Source organism: Oncorhynchus clarkii, chromosome 12 (assembly GCF_045791955.1).
Source record: "Oncorhynchus clarkii lewisi isolate Uvic-CL-2024 chromosome 12, UVic_Ocla_1.0, whole genome shotgun sequence".
In the NCBI taxonomy this organism is placed as follows: domain Eukaryota; kingdom Metazoa; phylum Chordata; class Actinopteri; order Salmoniformes; family Salmonidae; genus Oncorhynchus; species Oncorhynchus clarkii.
In genome coordinates, this window is record NC_092158.1 from 78,068,878 (window position 1) to 78,081,727 (window position 12,850).

A 12,850-nucleotide genomic window follows, 5' to 3' on the forward strand; every position below is an offset into this window, starting at 1 on the left:
TTGCCTTGATGACAGCTTTGCACACTCTTGGAATTATCTCAACCAGATTCATGAGGTAGTCACCTGGAATGCATTTTGTTAAAAGTTCATTTGTGGAATTTGTTTCCTTCTTAATGCGTTTGAGCCAATCAGTTGTGTTGTGTCAAGGTAGGGGTGGTATACAGAAGATAGCCCTATTTGGTAAAAGACCAAGTATATATTATGGCAAGAACAGCTCAAATAATCAAAGAGAAACGACAGTCCATCATTACTTTAAGACATGGTCAGTCAATATGGATCATTTCAAGAACTTTGAAAGTGTATTCAAGTGCAGTCACAAAAAACATCAAGTGCTATGATGAAACTGGCTCTCATGAGGGCCGCCACAGGAAAGGAAGACCCAGAGTTACCTCTGCTGCAAAGGATAAGTTCATTAGAGTTACCAGCCTCAGAAATTGCAGCCCAAATAAATGCTTCACAGAGTTCAAGTAACAGAAACATCTCAACATCAACTGTTCAGAGGATACTGTGTGAATCAGGCCTTCATGGTCAAATTACTGCAAAGAAACCACTACTGAAGGACACCGATAAGAAGAAGAGACTTGCTTACTAAGAAACATGAGTAATGGACATTAGACCGGTGGACATTTGTCCTTTGGTCTGGAGTCCAAATTAGAGATTATTGGTTCCAACCGCCGTGTCTTTGTGAGACTCAGTGTGGGTGAACGGATTATCTCCTCATGTGTATTTCCCACCGTAAAGCATGGAGGAGGAGGTTTTATGGTGTGCGGGTGCTTTGCTGGTGACACTGTCAGTGATTTATTTAGAATTTTAAACACACTTAACCAGCATGGCTATCATAGCATTCTGCAGCGTTACGCCATCCCATATGGTTTGCACTTAGTGGGAATATAATTAGGACAATGAACCACCACACCTCCAGGCTGAGTAAAGGCTATTTTACCAAGAAGGAGAGTATTGGAGTGCTGCATCAGATGACCTGGCCTCCACAATCCCCCGACCTCAACCAAATTGAGATGGTTCGGAATGAGTCGGACCGCAGAGTGAAGAAAAGCAGCCAAGTGCTCAGCATATGTGGGAACTCCTTCAAGACTGTTGGAAAAGCATTCCAGGTGAATCTGGTTGAGAGAATGCCAATAGTGTGCAAAGCTGTCCTCAAGGCAAAGTGTGGCTACTTTGAAGAATCTCAAATATAAAATATATTTATATTTGTTTAACACTTTTTTGGTTACTACATGATTCCATATGTGTTATTTCATAGTTTTGATGTCTTCACTATTATTCTACAATGTAGAAAATGGTTTTAAAAAAATATAAGAAAAACCCTTGAATGAGAAGGTTTGTCCAAACTTTTGACTGGTACTGTATGTGTCAGTGGCGATCAGTGCTATTTAAGATGAGGGAGGACGCACATTTTGTTTTATGAGCATGGCCTTATTTCTATTGCAGCATATTGGATGACTGTCATTCATATTCCAGTCCCCCAGCTCAATGTAACATCGGTGTGTTTCGGCTACTACATGATTCTCAAATTTTCCTTATACCCATCATAAGGTTTCTACAACCTAGCCTATGAATGAAAGTTTGCAATGTAGGTGCACAGGTCGAGATAAATTTGAGTAATCAAGGTGACAGAGAGTGACACATTCAATACCGCCTTGCACACACTTGCCAGCATCTAGCTGATCTATGGTGTAATCATTAGTCCAACAGTTGCAAACAAGTTTCTATTGGACAAATTAAAATATGTGTATCCCCATTTCGTTCCATTTGCTTCCATTTAAGAATGCTTTTCAACTGAATTGGCGGAATGAATGCACCCCTGATCACCTGCAAACACAGGTCACTTTCATAGCAGCCACATACAAACAGTATGATCACTTTGATTGTTAATTCCTTTTTGCATCCACGTGCTCTCCTCCTCTCACCCTTTCCCTTCGCTTGTGGACTTCAGTGCACCACAAACACATCAGCTGTCTGTGACCAGGCAAAAAAATCTTTCTAAGCCAAACCTTCATATCATAACCGCTACACACAGCCTACATCATTGTCACCATTATTAGCTAACGTCATAGTCAACATAGCTACTAAAACTAACGCGTTAGTAAACCCACTACAATCATGCAGTACAGTGTAGTCAGCAAGCAGTTTAGCAGTTACACCGGCGGGCACCGGTGGCAGTAAATGAATAAAACAAAAAGCTTACCTTGACTTGGAAGAGTTTCAATGTTGGATTGGCATAGCCAGCTAGCAAACATGGCATCCCTCTCTGTTTGAGCCAGGTGTTTAAGTAGGCTAAACTAGCTAGCTGCGTTCGCTAGCTAAGTAAGTGAAAGTGAAAGTGAAAAAAATATGAAATATCTTTCTTGCTTCTTCATTTTTTACGAAATGTATTTGTTCAATTTTTTTCCCTCTTTGAGTCAACTACTCATTACATTTGTTTTAAGCACTGCAGTGCTAGCAAGTTGTAGTTTATGCTTTACTAGATTAATTATCTTGCAGTTCATGCTGCAAGAGCTCTGATAGGTTGGAGGACGCCCTCCGGGATGGTGTCATTATTACTGTGTCAGTCTATGGAATGGGGTGAGGACCATGAGTCTCCTAGGTTTTGTATTGAAGTCAATGTACCCAGAGGGTGGAAACTACCGGCTAGAGTATGGTGCTACCCTACAGAGTGCTGTTGAAGCTACTGTAGACCATTGCAAAGCAGTGTGTTTTAATCAATTATGTGGTTACGTGAATATATTTAGTATAGTTTTCTCTAAAAAGGATAACTTTTTTAGATGTTTCACATACCTTAAGGGAACATTTTGGCATTTCGTGTATGATTAGTGAAAAAGTCCATATTGCAAATGACGCCCGAAATCGTTTGTAAAATTCGCGGTCGGCGTCGGGCCGTGCGGTATGGCCGGACCTACCGGGAAGTCATCAAATGAACTTTGTCGGACATTCGGTTTCCGTTTTATAAAATAAACAAGTTTTGGACCATTTTTCCGCTATCCCGGAAATTCCCACAAGAGGGCATACGGAATCATATGGCAATTTGGCAAAACATCACGAATCACGACGGGGCCTTATCTCGAAAACGGAAAATATTTCGAAGCCGAAACTTGGTGAGCGTAGGTTTGGCATAATGGGCAGTTGGCCCCGAACAAGATGGCGTCTAGGCCTCAACGGTTTTTGAGTTATGGCCATTTTTCTGGGATTAAAGGTCCAAAATGGAAATAGAGAAATTATTTTTCCACTTCAGGTCAAAGTCAAGGAGCCTCCGGTGTCAATAAAAAAAGAACCAGCCATTTATCTATCGTCATTTAAGAGAAACGGAACAATGACAACTTGGTGATGTTCACAAATAGGCGGGTTTTTTTTTCAACGGTTACAGATCCAGTTGCAGGGTGTTCATACAAATCTTTTTAAAGTGTGCTGCGGAGCTCTGCGAGATTTCTGTGATTTTCTATGATTTTCTGAAATAACACACACATACTAAACCCTCCGTAAATAACTCAGTTCTTAACGTAAAGACTTAAAACTCAGGATTATGTAAAGGCATACCCCAATCAGGATATGAGTTTATTTATAGCTTCCTGTGCCAACCGGAAGTGCCTTAAATGGTGTCTCAGGGGCTGTTTCGAAGGGTTAAAAAAGTCAGATCTGTCCAAAACTTCATATATGTGATTAGGCAACCCCCATGAACTGTAAATCAGTCATTTTTCCCCAAAAAATTCAAAGGAAAAAAAAATCACACTAAAACACAACTTGGAAGGAGGGACGTATTGGGGTGCGTAGAGACAGACAGTGGCTGCAATAGTTAGCTTTGTTCGAGCTAAAAAAGAACCGTCAGACCTAGAGTTCCGAAACTTTAGAAACCTGTTCTAGACCTCCGGTCGATGGTGCGTGGTGAGTTACGTGGCTCTAGACGGTTCTCGGACCGAGAAACAGCCTCGTACATTTGCAATACCTTCAATTCATTTTGACCATTACGAAAATGACAACGTTTAGAAAAGTCTCAGAGACGCAAGGCTAGGTGCATTGAAACCGGCTCGGCCCATAGAGACGGACCCCAACGTTTCTGTCCGATAGCTCGTTCAAGGACCCCGTAGCAAGTCATGGAAAATAGTGGATTTTCAGCACCAATTAGGGTTTTTCTCGGACACCAAATGACCTATCGAGCCGAAACTTGGGATTCGGGGTCGCCTCAGCTAGGCCAACACATAACATAAGAAATGGACCCGCAGCTAGAACGTAACTACGTGTTTTATGGTTTTTTTATGGTTTGAACCGAAGGCGTTGTGAATTTTGGGCCAGCTCTGAAGTATGTAATAGTTGGCTACTAAACGAGTTGGAAAAAGTGGGTTTGGTGTCAGTTTGTATCAGTTTGGTGTCAGAATGATATCTAATTGACTGATGGACTCTTGTCCACTTGACTCTTGTACATTTGCAATATGTTTAAACAGTGAGGTACCATCACCAAAAGCGACATTCTGAAATCTACCCTAACGAGCGATTGAGATGAACCAGAATCACTGCAAAGCCATCCCGAGTTCATCGGGCCAGTCAATTTCACATTCCTGCAGGATTTTTATAGCATGACAAATTCGTGATGGTACCTGCCCATTGAAACATATTGCAAATGCACAGTGACTTTGAAAAAGTAAGGAAACATAAACAAATGGACATAATGAAATCAACATTTTTTTATTTTTGGGTGACCAGTTGCACGTGCATTTGCAATATGATTCTATAGTGAAAAAACATCACCAAAGTCACATTCTGAAATCTACCCTAACGAGCGATTGAGATGAACCAGAATCACTGCAAAGCCATCCCGAGTTCATCGGGCCAGTCAATTTCACATTCCTGCAGGATTTTTATAGCATGACAAATTCGTGATGGTACCTGCCCATTGAAACATATTGCAAATGCACAGTGACTTTGAAAAAGTAAGGAAACATAAACAAAAAAAATCACAATTTTTTTGGGGGGGGTTACCAGTTGCACATTTCAGATCACCAGTTGCACATTTCAGATCACCAGTTGCACATTTCAGATCACCAGTTGCACGGAGGAAAATCGTTACTTTTGACTTTGACTTTTGACTTCCTATGACATCATATTGCAAATGGACAAAACATATGCCCTATGCACAAGTAAAACAAAAAAAAATTATGATAATACAAGTTGACAAAGGTATAGTTTGAGCAAAGTATAGTTTGAATTTTGAGCATGACAAATTTGCGATGGTACCTGCCCATTAAAACATATTGCAAATGCACAGTGACTTTGAAAAAGTAAGGAAACATAAACAAATGGACATAATGAAATCATCATTTTTTTTTTCGGTTACCAGTTGCACGCGCATTTGCAATATGATTCTATAGTGAAAAACATCACCAAATGGACATGATGAAATCAACACAACGAGTGATGGAAATGAACAACTATCACTGCCCGGCCATCCCGAGTTTATCAGTTCAGTCAATTTTGGCCCCCCAAAAAATTGACGTTTGACTTTGACTTTTGACTTCCTATGACATCATATTGCAAATGGACAAAACATATGCCTTATGCACATGTAAAACAAACAAAAATTATGATAATACAAGTTGACAAAGGTATAGTTTGAGCAAAGTATAGTTTGAATTTTGAGCATGACAAATTCGTGATGGTACCTGCCCATTAAAACATATTGCAAATGCACAGTGACTTTGAAAAAGTAAGGAAACATAAACAAATGGACATAATGAAATCACCATTTTTTTATATTTCGGTTACCAGTTGCACGTGCATTTGCAATATGATTCTATAGTGAAAAAACATCACCAAATGGACATGATGAAATCAACCCAAACGAGCGATTGAGATGACCCAGAATCACTGCAAAGCCATCCCGAGTTCATCGGGCCAGTCAATTTCACATTCCTGCAGGATTTTTATAGCATGACCAATTCGTGATGGTACCTGCCCATTAAAACATATTGCAAATGCACAGTGACTTTGAAAAAGTAAGGAAACATAAACAAATGGACATAATGAAATCACCATTTTTTTTTCGGTTACCAGTTGCACAACAATGCATGTGCATTTGCAATATGATTCTATAGTGAAAAACATCACCAAATGGACATTCTGAAATCAACACTAACGAGCGATTGAGATGAACCAGAATCACTGCAAAGCCATCCCGAGTTCATCGGGCCAGTCAATTTCACATTCCTGCAGGATTTTTATAGCATGACAAATTCGTGATGGTAAATGCCCATTGAAACATATTGCAAATGCACGTGCATTTGCAATATGATTCTATAGTGAAAAAACATCACCAAATGGACATGATGAAATCAACACAACGAGTGATGGAAATGAACAACTATCACTGCCCGGCCGTCCCGAGTTCATCAGTTCAGTCAATTTTGGCCCAAAATTTTTTGACTTCCTATGAAATCATATTGCAAATGGACAAATCATATTCCTTATGCACAAGTAAAAAAAAAAAAATTATGATAATAACATTTTACAAAAGTATATTCATACACTTCTTACACATGATTCATTGTCTTAAAATCGAAACAATTTCGAAAAACGGTCCAGAAAGGACTTTTTAAAAAAAATCAAATTTTCGACTTTTGACATCCTATTAAATCATATTGCAAATGGACAAAACATATGCCTTATGCACAAGTACAAAAAAAAAAAAAATTATGATAATAAAATACGAATAAAGTATGTTGATACAGTTCTTATACGTGTGTAATTGACACAAAATTCGAAAGAATTTTGAAAAACGGTCCAGAAAGCACTTTTTTAAGGGTGTGTGAAGTTTTTTATAAAATTTTGACATTTTTGACTTTTGACTTCCTATGAAATCATATTGCAAATGGACAAAACATATGCCTTATGCGCATGTAATTAAAAAAAAAAAAATATGATAACAAAATTGGACAAAAGTTTATTCATACAGTTCTTACACATGTGTAATTGACAAAAAAATCTAAAGAATTTCGAAAAACGGCCCAGAAAGCACTTTTTTAAGGGGTGAAAAGTTTTTGGAAAAAAAATCCTTTTTTCAAAATTTTGCTTTTGGATGTTGACTTGGGTTGCATTTCCAATATGAAAAACCCCGGTGGAGCCAACCGGGATTTTTGGATTTTTGAAGTGTTACAATTGGCAATTGCCATATGGCATTTGCCATATACTTTGCACGAATCAACGCCGCTTTGGGTGGTATTGGACATCGTGTATATGGTTTGTCCAATGCCAATATCTTGCCATTCATTTTTGTCCAATTCAGGGGGGGTATTCCCTTACTATTTTTATTTTTATGAAATTCACTGAGGAGGATGGTCCTCCCCTTTCTCCTCTGATGAGTCTCTGCTGATATGTGTGTATTTCAGGTAATGTTCTTCAACCCAGTCATAGTGAGAGGCCGAAGACTGCAGAGACAAAAGGTTTTCTCCAAACAGCATGGTAAGTTTTTCTCAGAACAGTGTGTTGTGTTAGTATGTGTAAACTCTTAGATAAAGCCCCATCTTGTTTTTTATGTTGTCAGCAGCTGCCAAGCCTGGCTCCATGTATCCCAGCATCCTTATAGGGCTCACACCTGCATCACTGACGCCCCACTGCTTCCCCACTGAGTAGCATGGAGTTGCCCCCTAGACACTGATCTACAGTCAGTTTAGTGTTTCACCCCTAACATTGGGATTGGGGGAGGTCCTAGATATGTGACTACATGCGACCTCCACCCAGAACCCACTTTGTAACTTTGTATCCCTCTGTGCTCTGTATTACAATCTAGTGTTGGAATTAGCAGTGCTGTGGATTCATCTGATGGTTTTAGGTGGTTTAATGCTTTGGAGTATGACAACTTGAGTGTGTCAGGGTTGAAACTTCAGTGCAATCTGGGCAGTCCTAATGGATTGAGTAAACCATGTTAAAAGTTTCTGCGTGAACAGGATAGATTGCATTTCAGGGGGATGTGTTTATCAGTATATCTTATTGCCGTGTGTGTGTGTGTGTGTGTGTGTGTGTGTGTGTGTGTGTGTGTGTGTGTGTGTGTGTGGGTGTGGCAGGTAAATCGTTCCTGCGTGCTCATCAGATGAATGTTGACATCGCCACCTGGGTCCGCCTACTGAGGAACGCCATACCTACTGGAAATAACGTTCCCAGCCACACCCCACACACACACTCACGCTCACATTCTGGGTACTGTACACACACACACACAGTTAGCCTTTCTCATACCTCTTTAATGCTTCAGACAGCAAGCACAACATATACTGTACATGGGGAGACTGTTGACTGGTGTTTCTGTGTGTGTCGTAGGGAGATCTCAGTGGAGAAGCTGACTCTGGAGAGCGACTCTCCTCTGAGACCTGAGATCAGGAGAGACGCTTTTGACACACCCCACCTGGTGAGAAGAAGAGAAGGAAGGGATGAACAGAGGGATGAGGGAGGGAGGGATGGGAGGATGAGGGAGGGATGGGAGGATGGAGGGAGGGATGGGATGGGAGGATAGAGGGAGGGAGGGAGGGTGCGGCGATGGAGTGATAATCATCTGATAGCCATCTCTGTAGTATCACATTCCCTTTGGCCATTCCCTCCAGAAAGCCTTTGATTAAAAAACAGTGGTTCAGTCATATTGGACTATTAGACTAGGATGAATCTGGAGCGAGACAGAGCAGGGCTTTGGAGGAAGGAGAGGAGAGAGGTAACAATAAGAGGGGAAAGGGAGAAATCCACACTAATTAGACCAAATTGGATCGAATGAGCTTTAATTAGATCAAAGCCCAATCTGTGTTAGATTCCAAGTGTGTAAAACATGATTGGCACGAGAGGACAGAGAGAGAGGGACAGAGGGAGTGATGGAGGGAGAGGGAGAGAGATGCGGAGGAAGGGAGGGCCTTGGTAACAGATGGTATGGTCAGTGGGGCTGGGGGATTACTGGATTAGTTACTCTAGTGTTTTTCAAGAACTAATTAACAGTAACGAGGAAGAGAGGAGAGGAAAGGGGATTGAGCAGCCAGCCAGCCAGCAGGGAACTGGCTACTAATGCGTGACAAAATTACTGTTGCCCTGTCTGTCTGTTTTTCCTTCTCCCTCTCTCACCTTCTCCCTCATTCTCTCTATCTATCCCTCTCCCCTCTTTATATATCTCTCTCTCCATCTCTCTTTTTCTCTCACTCTCAGGAACAGCCTGTGATTGAGCCCTTGTCCCCTCCGGACCTCGCCCAAGGGCGGCCAACCAGAACCCTATCCACGAGTTCCTTGCGCAGGTACAGCAACATGCAGAGTTGGCACAGTGTGTCCTCACACTCACACCTGAGTACATCCTCTCACAATATGGCCCCTACAGTATGATGCTGGAGAAACACACCCACTCACAATATGGCCACATGACCTGACCTCCTCCATAACACGTTATTGTAGCCACAGAGACATATATCACACCAACATGCTCTCTATAGAAGTGCTAGGTAGGCACAAAACACCAGATAATACTGCATCCTGTTTCTTCAGCTAGCAGATGACCCTCAACATGGTAAAGTAAAGGCTATTTCAGTGATTGTGATCATTATTATTTTCTTTGTGTCCTGGTATTAGACAGAGCAAAGGCCCTCTGTGTCTGCAGGACTTCAAGCTGATCGCTGTGCTGGGCAGGGGACACTTTGGCAAAGTATGTGTCCTCACATTTGAAATATCCTCCCTTTGTTTGGAAGTTCTCCATCCAGAGGATTCAGGTCGAGATCCACATGAACCACTGGTGTTTTCCAGGTGTTGTTGTCGGAGTACAAGAGGACAGGCAGTGTGTACGCTATCAAAGCCCTGAAGAAGGGAGACATTGTGGCGCGGGACGAAGTGGACAGGTATGGATCAACACTAGAATGCAACACAGGCCAAGACAGAATCAAGGCATAATATCATGCCTCTCTCTGACAATATATGACCTCCATCATGGTGATATTTCTATGACTGGATTGTCTAGTTTTATATACAGTGTGCCACAATATTATTGTTAACACAAAACTGATCTGCAACAAACCATGGCAAACATATACACTGTACAAGTTAACTGTGTGTTTACATACTGTACTTGACATTAGACAGTTGTCTCTCTTTCCTGTTGTCTTCTATCATTCTCTCATCTCTCCTTCTCCCTCTCCTCTCTCCCTCCTCAGTTTGATGTGTGAGAAGCGTATTTTTGAGACGGTGAACAGCTCCCACCATCCCTTCCTGGTCAATCTGTTTGCATGTTTCCAGACCCCAGAACATGTGTGCTTCGTCATGGAGTACACGGCTGGGGGTGACCTCATGATGCACATCCACACAGACGTCTTTACAGAGCCCCGAGCCGTGTGGGTACCGCTGTGTATTTCTGTGTTTGCTGTGTTCTACTGAATGTGTAACGGGACATGGGGGAGGAGCAGGCATGCTTTGAGATATGTAGATTTGTGTTCATATGGTTGTGTACTGTATGCGTACTCATATCCATCCACGGTCTGCTGTTACTGTCGTGTGTGTGTGTGTCTGTCTGTCTGTCTGTCTGTCTGTCTGTCCGTCCGTCCTGCAGGTTCTACGCAGCCTGTGTGGTTTTGGGCCTGCAGTTTCTTCATGACCATAAGATTGTGTACCGGTGAGTACTCTGGGTAGACATGAAATACAGAACACATGAAAGACAGGCACCCTCTCATCCTCCTACCCCTTCATCCTCAGAGTACTCATCAATTTTGAATTAATCTTCATCCCTCCTCCTCAGGGACCTTAAACTCGATAACTTGTTGCTGGATACACAGGGCTATGTGAAGATCGCAGACTTCGGGCTCTGCAAAGAGGGTATGTTCTCTATTCAGCATGTCTCATGTCTGTAAGGATGCAAGGTCATAGCGGTTGTAGTTTGGAGTACTTTTGAGTCTTATTATTGAAGCCTCTTTTTGCTAATGTGCTCATGTTTTTATATATTTGTGACTCAGTTTGTCTCTCTCGCTCTCCTTCCTCTCTCTGTTTTTCTCTCACAACAACCTCTCTCTCACTGCTTCTCTTTTCTCCCCTTCTTCTCATTCCTGATCTCTCTCTACTTCCCCAGGTATGGGCTATGGGGACAGGACCAGTACGTTCTGTGGTACTCCTGAGTTCTTGGCTCCAGAGGTTCTGACAGACACCTCCTACACCAGGGCAGTGGACTGGTGGGGCCTGGGAGTACTGGTGTATGAGATGCTGGTGGGAGAGGTAAGAGACTTGACTCTAAAAACCTCTTCAGAGAATTATATAAATATGACTCCATACATATCTAGTCTTATTATTTAGACATGCTCTGGAACTTTGGCGACTACTAAAGTATTTTTTAAACCTCCCGCTTTGGGTTGGATGTGTCAATGTGTAGTTCATACATGCATAGTTCATTAGGAGAATTACTGTATTACCTCAGTTAGCCACGAAATCGCTAGTTCTGGAAGCTGTGCTGCACCATTTTCCCCTCACGTGGTCCAACCCCCTAGCAATTCGAGTTCAACCAATGAGCTTCAGCCCCTCGCCATATGAGTGACAGCTAGCAAGATGCACCCACAGCAGAGCGAGAGAGAGGCAATTTCAGGGGACCACTTTCAGAACTACTGGCTAAAAAGTATACAAAATACATAATGAGTTAAGCCCTTACCTTTAAAGTAATATATACTTTAAGCCAGTAATATGTACTTTAAGCCTTTATGGTAATACAGCGCTTTAGTCTATATTACATAAAGTGATGTGTGTTTGAGCCATATGTTACATAAACTAATATAGTGTAACGACTCACTAGGTGTGGTGGGGGGATGGATGGATGGCAATGATGAGTAATAATGACAGAAGTCCAACACAGAGACACAACTTAAGCCAAGCTGGCATGTTTATTCAAAATAAAAGGGTCACGAAGATAGTTCTCAAACTGTAACTGAAAACAAAACACTTTCCCACAGAGGGCTTAACTGAACTTAAAGTTAAACTGAACTTAAAACTAGCTGGGCTGCTACCCAGCTTACCAGCTTCACAATGTCCATGGGCTTCAAACAAATGTCTATAGAGCTCAGCCTTCGGCATCCAGCCAGGAGCTTTTCCCAAATGTCTGTAATGCTCGGCCTGCAGCATTCAGCCAGTATCTCCTCTTCTCATGTTGAACTGAACTTGCACCCATATGCCCCAGTTGTATTACAGCCTAACGAGGCTGAGTGGCTTCAGGTGTGGGGCTTGGCACTGCAGCCTAAAAATGCTGGTTGTGGGGTGTGGCTTACACTCCAAACAGTGGCATTCCCTGGCCACATCACCGGGGCGCCATAATAGGTTAAATGAGTGGCTGCGAGCGTGACGGTGTGGTCTGTGTGTGTCAGTCTCCATTCCCAGGTGATGATGAAGAGGAGGTGTTTGACAGCATAGTGAATGACGAGGTGCGCTACCCTCGCTTCCTCTCCACAGAGGCCATCGGCATCATGAGACGGGTAAGCTCCTCCCCCAACATTCACATCCCACCAATCACCAGTGGAGTAAGAGAGAATCTCATTGATTGACATGGTCAGTTTGGTCACTGTAAAGGTGGAGCCATTTTGCTTCTAGTTTTCAGGCAGTGGGTTTTCTGTGAAAGAAAGTGTTTCTGATGTTTTTTCAGCTGTTTGCCATCTGTGTGTGTTGCTAGCTGGTGTTGGGTCAGTGCTGTGAGTTGTTAAGTCTGGGTTGAGGTGTTTGTTGTTTTCTGTTGCCAGTTGTTGAGGAGGAACCCGGAGCGGCGCCTAGGCTCTGGTGAGAAAGATGCTGATGATGTCAAGAAACAGCCTTTCTTTAGGGTGAGTCTCTCTCTCTCTCTCAAGGTCTCTCTCTCTCTTTCTCAAGT

At 42.2% G+C, this 12,850-nt stretch overlaps 1 protein-coding gene across 7 annotated transcripts in view; it reads left to right on the top strand.

The window, feature by feature from the left end:
- LOC139421383 (serine/threonine-protein kinase N1-like) overlaps positions 1 to 12,850 on the top strand; it is a 55,135-nt gene that overhangs the window by 34,048 nt on the left and 8,237 nt on the right. For 4 of the 7 annotated variants that reach the window (XM_071172226.1, XM_071172228.1, XM_071172225.1 and 1 more), the window contains exons 11-21: positions 7,392 to 7,464; positions 8,067 to 8,407; positions 9,184 to 9,269; positions 9,598 to 9,670; positions 9,769 to 9,860; positions 10,173 to 10,349; positions 10,565 to 10,627; positions 10,751 to 10,827; positions 11,078 to 11,220; positions 12,354 to 12,461; positions 12,723 to 12,803. In XM_071172226.1, coding sequence (XP_071028327.1) covers positions 7,392 to 7,464; positions 8,067 to 8,407; positions 9,184 to 9,269; positions 9,598 to 9,670; positions 9,769 to 9,860; positions 10,173 to 10,349; positions 10,565 to 10,627; positions 10,751 to 10,827; positions 11,078 to 11,220; positions 12,354 to 12,461; positions 12,723 to 12,803 — 1,314 coding nt within the window. The remainder of the gene's footprint in view (positions 1 to 7,391; positions 7,465 to 8,066; positions 8,408 to 9,183; positions 9,270 to 9,597; positions 9,671 to 9,768; positions 9,861 to 10,172; positions 10,350 to 10,564; positions 10,628 to 10,750; positions 10,828 to 11,077; positions 11,221 to 12,353; positions 12,462 to 12,722; positions 12,804 to 12,850) is intronic. The other 3 variants (XM_071172230.1, XM_071172229.1, XM_071172232.1) reach the window with 1 other exon arrangement.